The following is a 22041-nucleotide window of genomic DNA, read 5'->3' on the forward strand; positions in this document are numbered from 1 at the left end:
AGAGGAAGAAGTAAAGAACAGGGGGGGGCCGGCCAAGATTGGCTGAATTTTGACGTTGTCATTGGTTTTACACGTAAACACAAAAATGTCTCAAATTATTCCAAAACTGTACGTATGTTATTAAGCACTATTTTATCAGTCTAAATCCGTTGAGGTTCGCCAGTGAACCTCATTGTAAGTACTGTTTTTTGAATGTTTTGTATGAATAACGCACGGTATGTTTATGATATATACCTAAAATTTCCCCATTGTGTATCACGGTTCGCTTGGTCTAACGGTAACGGGTCTCGCCTGCGGTGCATAGGGTCCCGAGATCGAGTCCCCACTCCCGGCTATAATTTTTTTTTTCTTCACATTTATTTTGAATCCAAAAATATTTATTTTTATGTGAAAATTTATACATTCACTGAGAAATATATTTTGTGCATTTTTTTTCTGTAACGGGGCCAATAGAGCTAAAAACACAACTCAGCACGGGGCGTCCAATGTCCAGGCAGTGTTGCCGTCATATTGTCTGTTTTGTTTACGATATTGGCTGTTGCCACAGTGAATAATGTAGTCCACCATCGTCTGGTAAAGAATGTAATACAAATATTTCCCCACCGGGGTGACACTCATCATAAGACCCGGGTCAATGTTCATATGGGTCCTTTTCATATCTCAAAATGCCAAGAAGGTGTGACCCCCAAGTGGTGTCAAATGAAAGAAGAAGAAGTAATATTTCCCCACCCGGGGGTGACACTCATCATAAGACCCGAGTCAATATTCATATGGGTCCTTTCATATCTCAAAATGCCAAGAAGGTATGACCTCAAGTGGTGTCAAATTAAAGAAATAAAAGTAAAAGAATATTATAGGCCTAATGAAAAATAAGACCCGGGTAAATATTCCTATTTTGGGTCCTTTTCCATATCTCGAAATTGCAAGAAGATATGACCCCCCCCTCCGAGTTTCCTACCGGGGTGACACTCCTCGTTAGACTTGGGTCAATATTGTGGGTCCTTTTCATATCTTGAAATGTCAAGAAGGTATGACCCCATGGGGTCAAAAAAATATAAAAAAAAAAAAATACAGAATATAATAAAAAATAATTTCCCCACCGGGGGTGCTCATAAGACTCTGGTAAATATTCCTATATTGGGTCTCTATCTCGAAATACCCCCTGGTGATAGTGGTATACCACAATATAGGCCTACTGCTGAAGCCACATGGTTCTGCTATGGTGCGGTAACCGCTCTATATCTATTTTTTGCTGAACCATGAAATGGTATCAGAGCTTACTAGTTTCCCAGCAAACACAACGTTTTACAGAAAAGGTTTAAATGTCGGGTTATGAAGGGTATAAAAACGTTTTAATTCATAAAACATTTTTGAAAACGTAATGCAACACATTCTAACGGAATGTTATTTAACTGTTGAATATTTTACAATAACTTTTTAAAAACGTATTCATGATCTTTATATAACCCGACATTTAAATGTTATTAAAACGTTTCAAATAAACGTTTTAAGAACATTTTTGTGTTTGCTGGGTTACTTGGTTACTATGTAATCTTTTGGTCTGAAATGGACATGCCATGAAGGTATGACCCCCCGAGTGGTGACAAATGAAAGAGGAAAAAGTAAAGAATATAAAAAAATATATACCCGGGGTGACACTCATCATTAGACCCGGGTCAATAGTCATATGAATCCTTTTAATATCTCAAAATGCCAAGAAGGAAAGACCCCGAGTGGTGTCAAAAGAAAGAGATAAAAGTAAAGAATATTATAATAAAAATAATTTCCCCACCGGGGGTAACACTCCTCAAAAGACCTTGGCCAATATTCATATTTCGGGTCCTTTTCATATCTTTAAATGCCATGAAGGTATGATCCCCCGTGTGGTTTCAAATGAAAAAGATAAAAGTAAAGAATATAATAAAGATGATTTCCCCACCGGGGGCGACACTTCCCATAAGACATGGGTCAATATTCATATTTTGGGTCCTTTTCATATTTCGAAGTGCCAATAAGGTAAAGTGGTGTCAAAGTAAAGAATATAATAAAAAAAATAATTTCCTAACACTCTCCATTAGACCTGGGTTAATATTCCCATTTTGGGTCTATATGGCGAAATCCCAAGAAGGTCACCCCCGGTCATACCTAAAAAAAAAGGGGACATTTTAATTGAGGTAACGTACGACAAACGGTTAAAAGTTGTAAACACTTCACATCTCAAAATAGCCATTTTCATGATACGTCATTATGTCATCCGAATTATATCCATGACCATTGACCACCACCACCTCTGCAATCAATCATAATCATCATCATTGACATCATCTTCATCATATAGGCCGATTTTTTAGGGCGCTAGCGCCTGAAACTCTTCACTTTTTCAAACGACCGAGAAAAAAATTGAGTCAACCTTTTCGGACTGTTGAGGAAGGGGCGGCAAAATTTAATTTTCTTCAGCCCCCCGGGGTTGGGGCGGCCACGGTACGCCACTGAGAATGGAGTCGAGTGACTCTATAAGTGGAGTAAACTAGCACTGACTCACCAACGGAGTCACCTGACTGTCACAAGAGAGTCAGTTGACTCTACCTGTGGAGTCAATTGACTCTACATACAGATTCATCGAAGAAATTTATGACTCTTCAAGAGATTCAGACTCTAGAATAGTTTGGCTCTTGACACCATGGAATGTATATTCTCCCATTCCTAAGGAATGGTGGTTCAGCCTAAGTTTCTAAAACCTGTCGTCTGACGATCGCCTATATGGCATGAAACTCAAAGTAAAGTCTCCTATTCCTTTAGCAGAGAGAAGATATTCTTGAGAGGGCACTCTATTCACGCGGTTTCTTTTCCAACGCTTAAAGATCACGAATTTTGGTGGTTTGCAAATGAAAAGTGTCCGCACTATCGATTGATTACGTAACTGTTCTGAATAATTTAATAGGTTTTTCAATGCAATCGTCTCGACCCATTAGTACATATTATCTATGGAGTTTTAATGGCGTTTAATGGCGCTAATCCTCTCCATACACAGATGAACAAATACAATAGATGAAGGTCAACACGTATGACCTCCTATGTGACATGTATGCGATGTACAAGAACCTGAATATCATAAAGATCAGTATTCGTTTGTGCATATGAAATGCACATTTACGTTGCTAAATCAGTTCGGGGGCACTGCTAATTCAAAGACGTCTCTGATATCAAAGACTCTTCAGTGCCGAGTCACCTGACAGTATCATAATCAGTCCCAGAACAACGCCAAATATGGATTAAAAGACCTTTGACCTTGGATGTACAACAGCATGTTATGATCTAATGGGAAACTGTGCACATCAACAAACACCATTTCTATCAAAAAGGCAACGTCTGATATAATTTGAAACCACATAAATTACTAGAGTTGGTTCTTCTCTTGGATTTGGACCAAGCTTTAGAATATCGAATGTTGCGTTTTGAAATAAAACAAACCAGAAATTTATCACCCATTGTAAAGATATGGCACATGTACCGAATACATGTACATACATTGGCTGACCTTGTGGATTTCCTGGCCCAGCCATGCTAACCACATGAGGAGATTATACGATTAACCTAGTGCAGCTATTGTCATAGCAGGGTATTATTATGTAATACTCCTGATCCATATTTGGCGTTCTCTTGGACTGATAATTCAAAGACGTCTCATAAATCACATACTCCCTAGTCTCAAAACCCAGCCGCAAACGATATTGTGAACGTGAACTGGCGCAACGGGAATATTTTTGCGAGTAGGCCTAATCAGCATGATCAGGGTTGTAGCTAGCCCAAGTGCCTGCTAGCTCCTGCTAATTTTACGGGGATGACTATTTGGCTAGTTAGCATTTGGCTAGTTAAATTCAAAATCAATAGAGGGCGTCCTATTTTGGCTAGTTAAATGTTGGTCACCCAGGCTAATTTTGTCCCTTAGGCTAGTTAAATATTTGTCCCTCAGGCTAGTTAAAATTTTGTCCCTGAGGCTAGTTAAAATTTTGTCCCTCAGGCTAGTTAAATTTTTATCCCTTAGGCTAGTTAAAATTTTGTCGCTCAGGCTAGTTAAATTTTTGTCCCTCAAGCTAGTTAAATTTTGGTCTCTCAAGCTAGTTAAATTTTGGTCTCTCAAGCTAGTTAAATTTTGGCCCCCAAGCTAGTTAATTTTGTGTCCATCAATGCCAAAGATTCTCAGGCTAAAATGAGTAAATTATGTAGAGCTCCCAAGATTGAGGAGTTGCACTGCATTTTTATGCCTATACTTCCAATGTCATGGTGTAGACTTGTTTTCTTTGATAAGCGCTAGACTTGTTTCAAGTCTTTGGAAGCAAACCAGCCTCATTTTTAATGGCAAAGTTCAATAGCCTCATACAACAGTAATTGCTTAAAATGCAAACTCAAGTTGTGGAGTATGAGTTTCTGTATACCAAAGGACGCTCAGTGCTCAAAGTCTCTAACACTAAAAATAAACCCAAAATGGTCTTAAGTGCATAGTTTGATAACCTGCATGTAACAAGCATAACTCACAATTTGACCTCAAGTTTTGAGGTAATGAGTTTTTACACCTAAACACATTAAAAGGTCACTAAAAGAACTTACAAACATTATGAATAGAGACATGTGTTCTATAGATGAGCATGTTTGAAATTTTGCAAGGTCTTATCACCCTCGCTAGAAGTAGTACCTCCAGTTTCAAATTGGTTTTTTGTGGATTATTGCTGTGGGATTATTGGCAGGGGAAAGTTGAAATCATGGACACAGAAAAGCTAATCCATATTTCAATTTCTTTTGTTTTAGTAGTGGACATATAAAGAAAACATAATCTTCCTCTGTTTCTTCTTCATCATCTCCCTCCTCCACCTCTTATACTTTTATTAGGCCTATTAAGTGATATTGTTATTGGCCTACTAAATTATATAATGCAAATTTGATGAAATTATGCATTTCAGTTTATTACTATAGTATTCGGAGGAGGGGTCTCTGAAAAAGTTCCTACTCCATTTTTTTGTTGAAAACTCAGACAAGAAAAATGTTTTTATTTTTCTTAGCCCAAGCGTGTCTGTACTGTTTTCATAAGCCGTTTAGAGCATTTTTATTTAAAAGGTGTCCCATGAAAGTGTGCTAAAATTGTTTCCTCTCTAGTCTCTACTCCTTCGGCTTGCCAAAAATTGCTTCCCCCATTATTATTATTATTAACGGCATTTATACAGCGCCTTTACTAAAGGACAAAGCGCTGTACAAAACAAATCACCCTTAAGAAATACAAAAACAATCAAAACCTTTAAAATACACACATAGCATTATTTAGCATTTATAAAGAAATAGTTAAAAACATTATACATGTACAAAGCAATGATTTCCATCCTAAAATAAACGGGAAAATAAATACCAAAATGAAAACAGAAATAATGTACAGAAGTAAAACACTATTATGAAACATAACTGATAATGATATACGCTAAAAACCATTAAAAAAATTAGGCAAATACGCAAAAACACTTAAAAAACCAGGAAAATCGGTTTGCCACCCCCCCCCCCCTTTTAAACTCTCCCGGGGCTTTAATTATTGCACAGCCCCTAACATTTTGTGTAAAAGAAATATATATATCAGACTAATCATTTAAACTTCTGTGCAATTTCATGTCTAATTGACTTCCATAATTGACTAACTCCAAAATTTTCTGTTCACCGTTACCATGGTTACAGATCCAACATTCAACACAATACCCCTCCACTATCAGAAATCTCCTGTCTTAATTTGAGACATAATATGACAAGCTGAAATGATAAATATAAACACAGACATCCTTGGGACAAGGGTTTAGCAGCCAGGGCTGTTAAAACAATTAATACCACAAATATATAACACAAATCACATTCATAAGAGCTAAGTCAAACATGCTCTGTTCTTTAACCCCAATATCCTTGTACAGCATACAATGACCTTTGAGTCTGTTGGGTAAAAACTCCCATACTCTTCAACTTGAGGTCAACTTTGAGCTATATTTAATGAATGGGGGTTATTGAATTTGCCACAGGAGATGAGATCATTTTGACAGACACTGTAACTCCTAGTAATGAATAACTCCCCAAGTCCTCCCTCCTTTTTAGTCCGCAAATCCCATCATCATGGTGACAAGACCATGCTGGCCTCACCATACTCACCTCAGCTTTTGTGTTATCATACTCAATTCTATATGGATGGTACAAAGCAATTTTATAAATGTTCATCTGATTTAACTAGCCTGAGAGACTAAAATTTAACTAGCCCGAGGGACAAAATTTTAACTAGCCTGAGGGACAAAATTTTAACTAGCCTGAGGGACTAAATTTTAACTAGCCTAAGGGAAAAAATTTAACTAGCCTAAGAGAAAAATTTTAACTAGCCTAGGGGACAAAATTTTAACTAGCCTAAGGGAAAATTTTTTAACTAGCCTAGGGACAAAATTTTAACTAGCCTAAGGGAAAATTTTAACTAGCCTAGGGGACAAAATTTTAACTAGCCTGGGCGACCAACATTTAACTAGCCAAAATAGGACGCCCTCTATTGATTTTGAATTTAACTAGCCAAATGCTAACTAGCCAAATAACAAATCCCTAATTTTACTATCCAATTTATGAATTAAATCGCGGGCTCGGGATACACTCTTTCTAGTGAACGTGAGAAATCGGAGAATGCTAAAAAAATGTTGCTCTTTTTCATAATTGAGCTTAAATGCTGCAGAATAAGTTTGCTCCCTCGACGACATTTTGCAGACTTTCAATTCTCCGGACACATCAAAACTGTTTATTGGTTATTTTCGGAGCATATATTTTTTTACAGATTTCCAACTGAGCCGCGAATTTTAGTTTTAGGCCTATATGAACACTCGTGCTCAATAATTCCTCCAATTCAGCCTAAGTTTGGGCTTTTCTGTTTTGCTTGTGGGGGATGTGCTATAATAGGCCTATAGTCATTATATCTATGAAAGATATGCCTATAATTCCTAACAAATTTCCTGCGGACCTGACTTCTGCATGGGTATGAACCTGCTCAATTAGGCCTATATGGATAAATGCAAGTTAGCCTTTTCTTTTTTGACGGAGAAGGGTGCCTGAGAGGGATGTGCTCCCTCAGAAGTTGGAGAATTATTTTCAAAAAGTTATGAAAGGCACAATAAAGTCATTTGGTGTAAAAGTTTACACTTATTATTCGTATTATTTTGGGCATAACAGATTTCAACGGACCCGACTTGTGAGGGGGATATTATCCTCAAACTAAAAGCCAATTCGTGCATCATTTTGCATTAGGCCCCTATTATTAACTTATTTTCCCGACCATCATGATTAAGCATAGCCTATAGGCCATATAACCATGTCATGCATAATATGTATTTTAGAATGGATTTCCAGTGGATGCGACTTTCGTGTCACAAATTTCAAGCATGAACATAATTATGATGCGCAATGACTCAGAACGTAGGCCTACTCTTCCTCGTTTCTTCTTGTTTTCTTCCTTGTTTTCTTTCCACTTTTCCCCCTTTCGTTTGCCTAAAAATCCCCGGATATTGAAATGAGCCTGGGTGGCTGTGGCAAAACAAAATTTTCAACCCAGTTTTGCTAATATTTTGTCCTGATTTTTATAACATTTTCGTCCCGGTATTGGCAATTATTTTATATATGTTTTCAGTTGTCGGGATATTTCTTTCAATTTTTGGGAAATCAGACCGAAAAAGTAGACCTTTTCCTTTTCCCTCCCTTTTCCGCCCTTCAATTTTTTAGGGGGCACTATACTGCCCCACTGACTGTGTCCAGGCCCGTACGCAGAGTGGGGCCGTGCGGTGGGGCAAAAGTCCTCAAAAAATCCTAATTTGCGACTGTAGCGAGCAAAAAAAATGTGTTTTTTATGCTTTTTTAGTCAAAAAAGGTCCAAAGTTTGTGAAGAAGGTCCACTTTTTACAAAATCGCCCCCTGGAAAAAAAGAACCACTTTTTCAAAATCAGCACCCCCTAAAAAAACGGGCCTGGCTATGTCACTGCTCTGTCACTCCCCTTCCTCTCCCTCCCTCTCCCTTCTCTCTTTCTGTTTCTGTCTCCCTCATTTTTTTTAAGACCCGGGGCTGCAGGCTCCAAAGCCCCACTCCATGGGCAGTGGGCACGCGCCTGGTTTACCGTAATTTGTTTTGAGCCACCTAATCATAACATAACCCTACCCCTATCAATAAAATACAAGTGTCCATATTTCTCCGAATTCGTCCCATGCACGTGTGCAAGAGTCAGGCCACGAGGTTAGGCCTGAACGTTTCCGTAGGGGCCTACCATTTTTCAAGTCATTTTTGAATATATTTTTGAAAAGTTGCCGCAACAATGCGTGCCAAAAATCGCTCCCTCCCCCTCGTTGACTGGCCAAAAATTCATTGTTCCTCCTTTTTTTGCCTTGCCAAAATATTCACTCCCCATGACTTGGGATTTTTGTTACTTCAAAACGTTGGATATGGCTCGATTTTGCCAATCTAAGTGTTTTCTGGGACCATTTGTCAGAATTTGCACAGATAGATATGATGTTTGCACAGGCAGATATTTGCTAAACATAGGAAAGCATATTCCGATACAGTCAGTCACCTTCTTTCCGATGTGCTGCATTTAGTGCCAAACTGTAAAAAAAGCACGACGTATGTGATATCACAGACCCCCGTATGTGAAATCACTGACCCGTCTTTGATATCAGAGACGTCCGAATTAGCAGTGCCCCCGAACTGAAATATTACTCATTATAATAATGACAACTATTGGTATTATGACAATTAATACGGTATATACATTGTATATAAAACGACTAATAGATCCTTAATACTATCATGGCGTCAGGTCAATGTTCATCATATCCCGCATGTTTCTTAAAATTCATTCATATTTGAGACAAATTGCTGTGCCCATTTTATAGGTGCACAGGTAGATCAGTGGTTTTTTTTTTAATTTTCATTTCCTTTTAATGAAAGAATTAAGGTTTCCACTGCACGGGGGCCACAAGGGAGATGGGAGATACTAATTTTAATGCTATATTTTCAAAACGAATACGTGTTCCCGGTTGGCTCTATAGCGATTTCACAGAAAAGGTATTTCTAGTGCAATGCAGCGTCGGACTCTAGCTGAGAGCGTAGCCTAAGTCATTACGGACTCCAAGAAGGGCTCTCCATACACAAATGAACAAACACAAAGGAGGGTAGTCTCCTCCGTGACCAACTTGATTTCGATGGAGCGGAACCAAATTGGCTGCAAATGAGTTGAGTGTCATAGCCCTGCCTTTAGGTAATACTTTGAATTTATATCCGAACTGTCGGAGTGACCCTGTAGTTGAGTCAGGGTGACTGTAGAAGCAGAGTCCAGCCACTACGCGACTCTATGTCTAAAATGACTCCATATTTGGTCACTCCATATGAAATCAAGGAGGCGCCCCACCTGACCCCCTCAGATTTGCTTTATATTTTAGTCATATGTTGTACCTGTAAAAATATTAAAACCTGCAAATTTGAGGTCTGTAGCTTACGGATTTTCTGTGGCAGCCATTTAAAGTTGGAGTAGGGGGGTCTAAATTTGGACCCAAAAGTTGCCCTTTAAATAAATTTCATCTTTGGGAGTCTGTGACTTCTTTATAAAAAGAGAGAGGTCTGAAACTCTGTATACACACTAACTGCATGCCAAATTTGTCAAAAAATAAAAAATAAAACATTTCTGTAATTGCGTGTTGTGTCACGGGGTCATTAAATATGCAAGAAAAAATGTAATGTTTTGTAAACTGGAAAGTTTAGCCCCCCTAAATTCACATTTTTTGTCAGATTAATTATTTTTTGTTATCACTGATGCTATATATAGGATAAATACAATACATATCCAAAAAATTGAGGTCACAACTCATTTACATTTCAAACAGCGCCCTCACGAAGATGAAATTTATTGCAAATTCAACATTTTCAGGGGGCCCAAAGTCGATGTGGTCCACCTTCAAAATTTATAAAACATCACTTTTATATAACTACTAGTCTTAAGTTACAACTTGCCAAATTTAGATCCTCCTACTCCAACTTTAAATGGCTACCATAGAAAATCTGTATACAGTAGCGTAGCCAGCAGGGGGCAGAGTGCCACCCCTGACAAAAAAATGAAAGAAAAAAGTGCCCTTTTGACAAAAAATGAAAGAGAAAATCAGGAGGGCAAAGGAAAAGAAAAGGGCAAGGAGCTCTTTTCTAGCAAAATTCAGGGCCAAAATAGTGTAAAATACAAAAATTTTTCGCGCTACGCGCGCACATTGCAGCAATAGCCCTTTTCAGCCGGATAATGGGCGAAAATAATGTAAAATACCATTTTTTTTCGCGCTGCGCGCACATCATCCCAATAAGGCATTTTTCGGGAAGTTCGAAGACATACAGTCTCTATGTATTGTATGATGCAACTGCAATTTTTTTCGGCTGTGCCCCAAAAATTTTATTTTGCCACCCCTGACCAAGAAAGCTGGCTACGCCCCTGTCTGTATAATTATATTGAAAATGAAATGGAAATAAAAGTAAATAGGGCCAATAACTACTCATCTAATCATTTATTTTTAATATTGTGGCCAATTTGACTTTCAAGCCTTCCGAATTCGGCACATTTGCAGTACATGCAATCATAAGAAAATGACCATGGTCGACTTTGGGCTTATCATTTTATATGAAGTCAACCTATACAATTACTGGGACTTAGCAAAGTTGTAACTTAAGACTAGTAGTTATATAAAAGTTATGTTTTATAACTTTTGAAGGTGGACCACATCGACTTTGGGCCCCCAGAAAATGCTGAATTTGCAATAAATTTCATCTTCGTGAGGGCGCTGTTCGAAATGTAAATGAGTTGTGACCTCAATTTTTTGGATATGCATTGTATTTATCCTATATATAGCATCAGTGACAACAAAAAATAATTAATCTAACAAAAAATTTGAATTTAGGGGGCTATAAACTTGCCAGTTTACAAAACATTACATTTTTTCTTGCATATTTAATGACCCCGTGACACAACGCGCAATAAATTACAGAATTTTGTTATTTTTTATTTTTTGACAAATTGGGCATGCAGTTAGTGTGTATAGGGGCCTACATACTCTCATTCTTTTTATAAAGAAGGCACAGACTCCCAAAGATGAAATTTATTTAAAGGGCAACTTTTGGGTCCAAATTTAGACCCCCTACTCCAACTTTAAATGGCTGCCACAGAAAATCCGTAAGAGCTACAGACCTCAAATTTGCAGGTTTTTAATATTTTTACAGGTACAACATATGACTAAAATATAAAGCAAATCTGAGGGGGTCAGGTGGGGCGCCTCCTTGATTTCATATGGAGTGACAATATTGGGAGTCAAAAAGTCATCAACGGTGACTCTTGCGTGGAGTCAAGAAATTTATGACTCTTCAAGGGAGTCAGATGACTCCCAATATGGCGTCATTTTAGACATAGTGTCGCAGAGTGGCTGGACTCTGCTTTTAGAGTCACCCTGACTCCAGTTTGGCTTTCAGTGCAGGGTTGGCACGATTTAAATCAATTGATTTAAATCACGATTTAAATCAAATGATTTTTTAAATCACTGATTTAAATCAACTTTTTCAGTTTTACCATTTTTGATCAATTTAAGTTAATTTCTATCTTGAATTGGCTGTTTTACTTCATTTATAATGCGTCTACACATTTTCAATACAATTAAATACCTCTATGATGTCATTTTATCTATTGCTAAAAAAACATTTTCAAGGTGCAGAATTCAACATGTTTTTCCAATTTTTTTCTTTGAAATTTTCACATCTGAAAACGCGTTTTGATTTTGTGTAAATACCTGATAATATTGTGTCTAGCATTCCACTGGTCTCTTTTGACTTTATCATGGCGAATAGCAGTTCATGAAATAAAAGAAATTTAAAAAAATCGATTTAATTTTTTTTAATCCGATTTAAATCAAATAGAAAATTTAATGAGTTCTTGAGATCCTTAATTGTTTTAACTATTTCTTAATTTTTACGTCTTTACTATTTCTTTATTTCAAACTGGTTAAGTCAGGTTCGCGCGAAAAATGTTGAAGCTAAACTGGTGAAATATGGTACAAAACTGGAATGAATTCGCGCGAAGCGCAAAATTTTTTGCACTTTTTAGGTTTAAATGGCCAAATATGGGGTTAATTTGGTCATAAACCCATATGCAGGCATCAACATTGGGGGGGGGGGGGTGATTGTATGGACCATCCCCGGGATCTACGCCTATGGTCATTAACGATGTAGTTATTACTCATTAGAGTGATAGTGTTACACCCAATTGTAAAGTGCGCACATTTTGTTGATTTGAAGCTTGAGAGTATAGGACCCAAATTTTTTTGATCCCTCCCCATATTTTCAAAGGCCCCCCCACCAAAGTATTTATGAACACTCACTTATTCATGGTGTTATATCTCACATAGCGGGGGCATCATTGCACATGTTGAATTTTTTGATAATTGCATGACACATTTCGAAAAAAAAAAAAAAAGTATCTTGTAGATCTGATATTTATCCACCGAAATTAGATTTTCCACCCAGTTACTTCGTTCCTTCCATTCTTCTATCATTTATTTAAAATATATTTATTTATAGGGGCTGTGCAATAATTATGAGCCCCGGGGGAGGGTAAAATTTTTTTTTAATGGGGGAGGGAAGGGCAAGCGATTTTTGGCATACATTCATGGGGCGCCTTTTTAATAAAACGCTCTAAAAAGGCTTAGGAAAACAGTACAGAAACGCTTCAATAAAATTTGAAATTTTCCTGCTTGCTGCGCTCGCAACATTATAGGCTAACTAGACTATTCAAAGTTTGCAACTTCGGATCCCAAAAATTTGGCATGTGTAAAGGGGGGGGCAAAGATTTTTTGGCGGGCCGAGGGGGGAGGGCAAGCGATTTTTGGCAGGCCGAGAGGGGGGGGGGGCATGCAATTTTGGCGGGCCGTTCGGAAATTTTACCCCCCGGGGGCTTATAATTATTGCACAGCCCCTTAGCCTAGGCCAATTTATTTAGTGATAGTGATTGATTGATTAAAAGACAAATAATGATTTGTAGACCAAATGGGTGATAGACCCAATGGAGATAATGGGATTTAGACCAAATTAATGTTATTAGACTAAGGAGTTGTGCAATAATTATGATGGGGGGGGGTAAATTTCTAAATGACGTGCCAAAATTGCTTGACCCCCCCTCTCGGCTTGGCAAAAATTGCTTGCCCCTCCCCCTCCTCTTGGCTTGCCAAAAATTGCTTGCCCCCTCTCGGCCTGCCAAAATATCTTTGCCCCCCCCCCCTTTGCACATGCCAAATTTTTGGGTTCACAATATTATTTGCCAACTTTAAATGGTTATAGGCCTATGATGCGAGCGTAGCGAGCACGACATTTTGCATAGGCCTATTAGAACGTTTCTGTACTGTTTTCCTAAGCCTTTTAGAGCGTTTTTTTAATTGTAATATGTGTGCCAAAAAAGCTTTCTCCCCTTCCTCGACCTGCCAAAACTTGCTTGCCCCGCCCCCACCCTTCTCAGCCTGCCAAATAATCCCCCTGGCTCATAATTATTGCACAGCTACTAAATTATTTTTGAATTTTTGGTTAGGCCCTATAAGCCTATAGACCAAAATTAATGGTCCTTAGACTAAATTATGGTTATTGTATCTCTTGGTTATTAGACTAAATGTTCAGGCTGTGGACATATTATAGACCGCAAGGGTTTAGACAAATTGGGATTTAATTATTCCCCCCCCCTTAATTTTACAATCCCCCCGGATTTTTTTTTATTGCACAGCTCCTAAATGGTTTTAGACTTTTTGCTTATACCGCAAGGGTTTAGACTAAATGGATTTATATTATGTGGGTCTGAGACGACATGATATTAGTCCAAAGTTATCACTATATTTAGTTCTACATTGGGCTTCTACCATAAATTAGCACATTTATGTTTACGTTATATTTAGCCAATTAAGCGCAACATTTGTCCGCGCGTGAGGACCCCTCTGGCAAAAAGACAGACCGCAAAAGTGAAAGTACGCCCTCACTGCATGGTTAGCGTCGTCTGCTCGATCCATGCATCAGCGCGGCGGCGGCTCTCTCTCTCTCCGATGGACCTGTCATGCCTGTGCTTCATTTTTTTAAAGCTATCATGCTATCAATGTTCTTTAAACCAAAAAAAATTGTCAGAATACTATTCACAATATTTATATTAGTAATGCAGGTAGGGTAATTATAACTAGGCCTAGCTAGTGCTGATGTAAAAATAGTATTGCTATGAGTGAGCTGAGAATAGCTCTTTTGAAACGTCATTGGAAACACTGTCACTGAACAATATGCCTATGCATGCATGCCTACCTAGCCCTAGCTATTATTATTACAATATTTTTGCGTTTGAAGTTCTCTCCATGTACAGTGTATTAAAAGCTGTAATTAAAGCCCCATCACCATCATGCCCATGACATACATGTTGATGTTGTGGCCGTGGTCAAAACAGCAAGATAATAAGGCTATAAGCCTGCCTTGCATGCTTGCTTGACTTTGTAAACATTGCTATTAAAAGTAAAAAATGAATTTGAATGAACACAGCTGTACGCGATCCGACAGTGATCATATTTCAAAATACAAAGCGAAAGCATGACTTTTTAATTTTAACTTATTAAAATACTCACAAACATGAGTTTGCATAACGAGTGAGTTGAATTCACTTCCGCATCCATGGGCTATGGTGTTTGTATGCCCATGGCATGCGCCTCTTACGCATGTATGCAGGCGTTATTTCGAACACAGTGTATGCGGACAATCATCACGCTGTTGCCAGCTGTGTTTATTCAAATGAATTATAGGCTTGGCTTCCGCTAGGTAAATTAGAGTTCTGGTCTGCCTAGGCCTAAGCTGAATTTATACTCTATCGCTGAGCAGCAAGCACGATTGGTTTCTAGCCAATGAGGTAGCGCATTATTCCAAATACCAATCGCTCATCGCGATAGCTGACCGATGGCGGTTAATTGAATTCTGCTTATAAATGCCCATATCAATTATCATACTATATTGCCTAGGCAATCACAACGAGCGACTAGCGGGACGTAGCATCTGTCGCTTATCAAAATACAACAAAGTTGTCTTCAACCTCAGGCTCAGCTGTTTAAATGATTTGACACTAATACAGCTGAATTTATACTTGATCGCTTGACGCTTTCGCAGAAAAGCGATTCTCGCGCATGCTCAGTGTTTACTTCCGTTTTCAGAGCGTCAAGCCGATCAATCATAACAAATCGCTGAGGCTAAAATAATGTTGGCTTTGTGAGTTGAAGAAATCTGAGCGATCGAGTATAAATTCAGCTTATGCCAGCATGCTAGCGACTTATTGATATAAAGATACTGACAATCGCCTTTCCGAGTAGCGACGGAAGTTACGTCACAAAAAACATTGCGCCCCTTGCGAATGTCTATAGTCTGTCTCGTCTCCCATGTTGGATTTGCAGTGGCAGATTTGAATCACACGCGCTAAAGTTTGTTCGGCTTATATAAGACTCAGTGCTTACGCTAGTTGCGTGACTAGCGAACGCTTATGTGAATTTACGCGAGCGTGAGTTGGGACTTCATTGATGCGCGCAGTATTACACAGTCGAACAAACTTGAATCCCGCAGGGTGTATACACACGGGTAGAAGTGCAATTTACAAGTTCCGCTGGCAACATTAAGTTCTGCGTAAACACACCGATTCCAATTTGCCACTGCGAAATCCAACATGGCATTAGCCGTTACTCTCAACTTGAGACGATACAGACTATAATAGTATCATAAGGGTAGAAGGTTGGCCCACAAGTGCCAAGTATGCAAGGCCCAAATTTGATCCTGATGTGTGATGTCCATAAAAACTAATCTACGCACCTTGGGGCGGCTATCCTGTCTAGGCTTTCATGTCAGACTTCAAGGCCTAGCCCTAGCCTACTGAGCCTAGCCTACTGTACTAGTACAACTAAGCCTAGCCCGCCCTAGACCCCAAACAACCAACTAAAAACGTTTTCTAAGTTTGTAGTGTATCATGTATGTATTTTGCTATTGCTAATTATTAAGCCTAGGCTTAAGACTTTAAAGTATTAATAATAATATAAACATGACAATATTATTATTAACAACCTTTTTTCCCTTTCTGTTTACTGTTTGTTTTTTACACAGAAGAAAATGATCAGAAAGCTCGGAGAAATGTCAGCCAAGACCCTGACTACTAACAAGACACAGATTGTATTCACGAAAGAGGAAGCTATTCTCGAGTTAGGTGATGAAGGAATCCTGGTTCAATGTCAGAAATGTGGTATATTGTGTGACAAAGGTACAGGTTCCCTCCAGTTTTTTCACAAATCAGGACAAGAATTTTGTGCCGGTGTTTATCTGAGTGAAAACCCAGATAAATTATCCGAGTATTTGAAAGAAATAGAAGAAGTTCAAGAAGCTCTAAATCTAGGTCTTGTCCTGGTTTTTGCTGCTGGAAGTAATAAAGAAGCAGCAAAAACAATTGTGAAGAAACTGGTGGAGCTGTTTACTACAGACGATTGCTGTAACAAGTACTACTCGGTTAAAGATGACAAGGAGAGGCACCCAGTTCTGAATTATGAGCAATCACGCCAAGTGCAACGATTGATTGAATTATTATTGGAATGTTATTATGAGGGTCAAATAGGCGATGAAATGCGTGACAGTTTGAAACCTGTCTTTTTAAAGGGACATGTCCTGTTCACAGGACTCACGCAAAAACTTGTCTCTTCGGTATCCTACTACATGAGGTATTGTGGAGAGGATGTAAAAGAAATACATCTTCACCCAATTCCCCATGTAAAAGAGGACATGGAAGAGATCGAGAAAGGAGCAATGAGGCAAGTTTTTGCAGACACTGTGAAAGCCATGGAGAAACGTGATATCAGTGATTTGAAAAGGCAGTGTGACAGATATGTCACAGCAAATGAAGGCACGGTAAGCGAGGATATTAGCACGTATCATCGTTTGGCCTTTGTAGACACTTCTGAACATAGTCATTTGTTTGCGGTACATCTAGCGGCATACATCTCATGCCTAGAAATAACCGCAGGCCTACCCTCCTCAAATGAAGTAGATATCACTCCAATAATTAATAACCTACATAAAACAATGCAGTTCAACAATCTGTTCAAAGATATGCAAACACTGAACTGTGGAGAATTATTTGAAACAGTTTACACTGGGTATTTTGCACAGGGGATTACAAATCGATCCCAAGTACTAGATCAAGTCATAAATCATGTCAATTCAAATCCAAGTATTTCAAATTCTCTAGATCAACTGGATGCCTCTCAATTACATTGTAGTACTGCCACAGTAACACGTGTCATGAAATCAATCCCAAAGATGATAAATCTACACAAACTTGACATCAGCCAGAATGAGTTTGAACCAGGAGTGACTTCATCAGTATTAGCAAATAGCCTCACTCAATGCACGCAATTACAAGAATTCAATATGATTGGCATGGAGGGTGCTACATCGTCAGACATGAATACGATATTCACTGCATTTACATTTCTTGTTTCATTACGTAAGCTTAATATATCACGCAACCCATTACCAAACGTAGACAGCGTGAAATGTCTACGTAAATGTCAAGCATTGGAACAGATAGACTTGGAGGGCATGAAAGGCGAGGAGGATGAGATGGCTGCATTCATTACTACAGCTGGTGAATTACCTCAACTCACAACACTGAAACTCTTCGCGAATGATGTAATTAATGGCAGCAAGTGTTTCTCAGCGATTATTAGCATTTTGCCTCATCTCAGGATTTTGGATCTAGGTGCCATCAAGTTTACAAAGGAACGACTGGAGACTCTGATATCAACATCAAGAAATACATCGATGCAGAAATTAACGTGAGTAGAAACCTAACGTAATAAGCTTACTCAAAATAATGACATAAAAGTCGTCTCAATAAACCTCTTTTTTAGCAATCTTAGCAATGTTCTACATGAAGGTAAGTTATGTAGTGGTTAGTAGACAGTATGAATGAAAGGATAAGGGGTTGTTTTTGTTGTTTAGGTGTTTGTTTTCTTGTTTATTTGTTTGTTTTTGTCTTTTACGTCTGTTCGTGTGTTTTTTTTCGCGGCGCATTAGCATTGACCGGTGTGCGCGTTTTTTATGAAATAAAAAATTTTGCGAAATAATTGGTCTGAATAAACCTCTTTTTTAGCAATTTTAGGAATATTTTACATTAATGAAATTTATGTAACTCTTTTGTAGAGTGTCTGAATGAAAGTATAGGGGGTTGATTTTGTTGTTTGGATGTTTATTTTGTTGTTTATTTGTTTGTTTTTGTCTTTAAGTTTGTCCGTGTTTTTTTTTTTTTTTTTTTTGCGGCGCATTAGCATTGACCGGTGTGCGGGTTTTTCATTAAATAAAAGATTTTGCGAAATAATTGGTCTGAATAAACCTCTTTTTTAGCAATCTTAGAAATATTTTGCATCAAGAAAATTTAGGTAACCTTTTTGTAGAGAGTCTGAATGAAAGCATAATGATTAGTTTTTGTTTTTTGGATGTTTATTTTGTTGTTTATTTGTTCGTTTTTGTCTTTTATGTCTGTTCGTGTTTTTGGTTTTTTTTTTTCGTGGCGCACATAGCGGCGTTGACAGGCCCCGTGGCGGCGGCGCACACGTTTGTGAAATACAGGGCCTGGTGAAATAAAATATTTTGCAAATTTATTGGTCTGAAAAAACCTCTTTTTAACAATTTTCGAAATATTTTGCATCAAGGAAATTTATGTAATACTTTTGTAGAGTGTCTGAATGAAATCATAGGGGTTTGTTTTTGTTTTTTGGATGTTTATTTTGATGTTTATTTGTTTGTTTTTGTCTTTATGTCTGTTCGTGTTTTTTGTTTTTTCGCGGCGCATTAGCATTGACCAGTGTGCACGTTTTTCATGAAATAAAATATTTTGCAAAATAATTGGTCTGAATAAACCTCTTTTTGACAATTTTCGAAATATTTTACATCAAGGAAATTTATGTAACTCTTTTGTAGAGTGTCTGAATGAAAGTATAGGGGTTTGTTATTGTTGTTTGGATGTTTATTTTGTTGTTTATTTGTTCGTTTTTTGTCTTTTATGTCTGTTCGTGTTTTTTTTTTTTTTTTCGTGGAGCACATAGCGGCGTTGACAGGCCCCGTGGCGGCAGGGCAAGGCGTTTGTGAAATACAGGGCCTGGTGAAATAAAATATTTTGCAAATTTATTGGTCTAAAAAACCTCTTTTTAACAATCTTAGAAATATTTTGCATCAAGGAAATTTAGGTAACCTTTTTGTAGAGTGTCTGAATAAAAGTATAGGGGTTTGTTTTTGTTGTTTGGATGTTTATTTTGTTGTTTATTTGTTTGTTTTTGTCATGTTTGTTTGTCACTTTTTGTGTGGGTTTTCGTACGTGTTTTTTCATGAGATTAAAATTTTGCGAAATAGTTGGTCTAAATTAATTCGATTTTTAGCAATCTTTTTGTTTACAAAAACATAAATTATATAACAAGTTTGCAGAATGTCTAAATGAATTAATTATAGGTTAATAACTGCGCATTAGTTATTTGGAGGGCATTTTGTGAAAATTAGAATTGTGAATATCCTGAGGGCGCAGCCCGAGGGATATTCCGAGGTCCAAAGCAAAATGTTTAGATTTTTCACAATGCCCGACATTATAACTGATGCAAAGTTATTAACCGAATTCATAACCGTCACCTTTAACTCATCACTCAACCAAATCTCAAGATTTTATTCTCCGAAATTTGTTGAAATCGGGGTTGAAATAAACAATTTTTATCAAAACTTATATTTCGCCCTTTAAAAAGTCGAACAGGCTAAAACGGACTTACCAATTACAGCACTGCGCAATCACGCCATGTGCAAATATGGTAGTTGCGTGCGCGTATAGAGTTCCGGCGCAACAGATGCGCACTATGCGGGAGTCATTGTACCGCATAAGCATACGCGGAGGTCATTGATGGATATCAATAACCTCCGCGCCGGTACACCACGGTGTGCGTAAATCATCTAACGACCAATTTGATTGGGACGCAAATATGGCGTAATACGCGGAGGTTATGAATAAAAGTTAATTTTAATTGTTTGAATATTTTATATTTGTTGTTTATTTGTTTGGTTTTGTCTCTGTTTGTTCGTTTGTTATTTGTGGCTTTGTTTAATGTTTTTGTCTTTTGCGTAGGCCTAGCTAGGCCATCATGGTTTTTACTCTCTGAAAATTATCAGAATTTTAAGCTTCAATAAATTAATAAAGCCGAGTATTGACAACATATGCAATTTTTGTCATTGTTTATTTATTTTCCTGTCCATTTTATATTTTGGCCTTGTCTGTCTTGTGCAGTGGCATTTTTATTATGTTGACGACTTTAAAATAATCGGACTATAAAATAATAGGCCTACTGCCATCAGTGCATTTACATGGTTGCATCGACAGCGTGTGTGATTTGAACCTGCCACTGCGAAATATACATGGTATCCTCGGCTTGAGACGAGATGCATCGGCACCAATATAAGTTGTGTGTTGTCTCAAGTTGAGAGCTGATGAGAGTGCCATCAGTGCGTTTAACAATAGTGCAGTGATTTATAGTGCGCTATGGCATGCACAGGCACAATGCCTAGACGTTGATCCACAAGCCTCAGCACACTTTACAGGTTGTTGCTGACCACTACGGCCCACATCACTCCATAAACCATTTAACAACAATACAGGGACTTTGCAGCTTCAAGAGCGCACACCCTAGACATTCCACAAATGACCATCGCAACCAGGATCAGCTCCCCGAGTTTTGTACGGGTTACAATGAGTCCAGGGGAATTTCAAGCTAACTCCCGAACCAGCAACCTGTTGCACCATAGTTGAACGCCGTATCGATTGAGCTAGCTTGACTGCGGCTGTGTTGCGGTTGTGTCGCCAGCATACGGTCAAAATCGCCGCATGTGTATATACATGTGTACGGTCAAAATCTACATGTGTGTATATGCCCATGAGGCATTAGTTAGCATGTGCGAAATCCAACATGGCACTACTCTCAACTTGAGACGAGACACATTATTATACCGTGTCTCATATTGCAAGTTGGCAGTAATGCCATGTGTGTATAATTTCACAGTGGCAGTTTTGAATCGCGCCCACTAACCAAATCCATCAGGGCATTATGATATATGCATGCGTAGATAGTGTCAAGCATTTCACGCTGGCGACATAACTGCGTAAAACGCACCTATGGCACTCTCAACTTGAGACGAGACACGGTGACACAGTATATTGATTGGGCCTTATTGCCTCCATGTCTTCTCCTAATTTTGATCAGTTCTTCACCCAAAATATTTGAAATTTTGATCGAAATCAGGCTTTTTATGATTTTTTAAATTTTGATTTGATTTGATTTTTTGGTGCAAATTTCTCAAAGTTGGTTGAAATTAAAAAAAAACCAAAAAAAAAAACAGGCCCCTTTATTTTTATCTATTTTAAAAAAATTATTAGTTACGTGGTCCGAAATAATTTCTATGGAAATGTTACAATATATGGCTTTAAATTAAAGCAGGTCATGTGTCTTATAGTGGGACCCCCTAGCCTAGCGTAAGTTCAGTAACATCCAGAAAAATCTAGCAATTTCACCAATTTCCACATTATGTTACTGTAACTTTAAAACCATAAACAGCACAATAGCAGAATCGTACATTTTTTGAAAGCTTAATGTGTAGAGACTCTATATGGTCCTGTGTCATAAACTGGGGTACCTTTGTGTTACATGTCACAAATTGTTGAAAATCAGAGGTGGTGTGGCATAAAGTGCTGTAACATTTTTTCCATAAATCTGACAATAGTAAAAGTATATATTTTCGGATAGCTTATAATATAGGGATAATAACTTTTTGAGTTTCAAGTTGATATACAGTGTTGCCCAAAATATATACAGGGTGAAACAAAAAAAAAACAGTACTTGAAAACTTGTCCATGTAAT

At 38.0% G+C, this 22041-nt stretch overlaps 1 protein-coding gene across 2 annotated transcripts in view; it reads left to right on the top strand.

Annotated features, from left to right (window-relative positions):
• The window catches only part of LOC140167872 (uncharacterized), a 138320-nt gene extending 120370 nt beyond the window's left edge, over positions 1 to 17950 (top strand). For both annotated transcript variants that reach the window (XM_072191161.1, XM_072191162.1), the window contains one exon: positions 16211 to 17950. In XM_072191161.1, coding sequence (XP_072047262.1) covers positions 16211 to 17935 — 1725 coding nt within the window. In that variant the 3' untranslated portion in view covers positions 17936 to 17950. The remainder of the gene's footprint in view (positions 1 to 16210) is intronic.
• Positions 17951 to 22041: the final 4091 nt, after the last annotated feature.

The sequence above is a fragment of the Amphiura filiformis genome, chromosome 13 (assembly GCF_039555335.1).
Source record: "Amphiura filiformis chromosome 13, Afil_fr2py, whole genome shotgun sequence".
NCBI lineage: Eukaryota > Metazoa > Echinodermata > Ophiuroidea > Amphilepidida > Amphiuridae > Amphiura > Amphiura filiformis.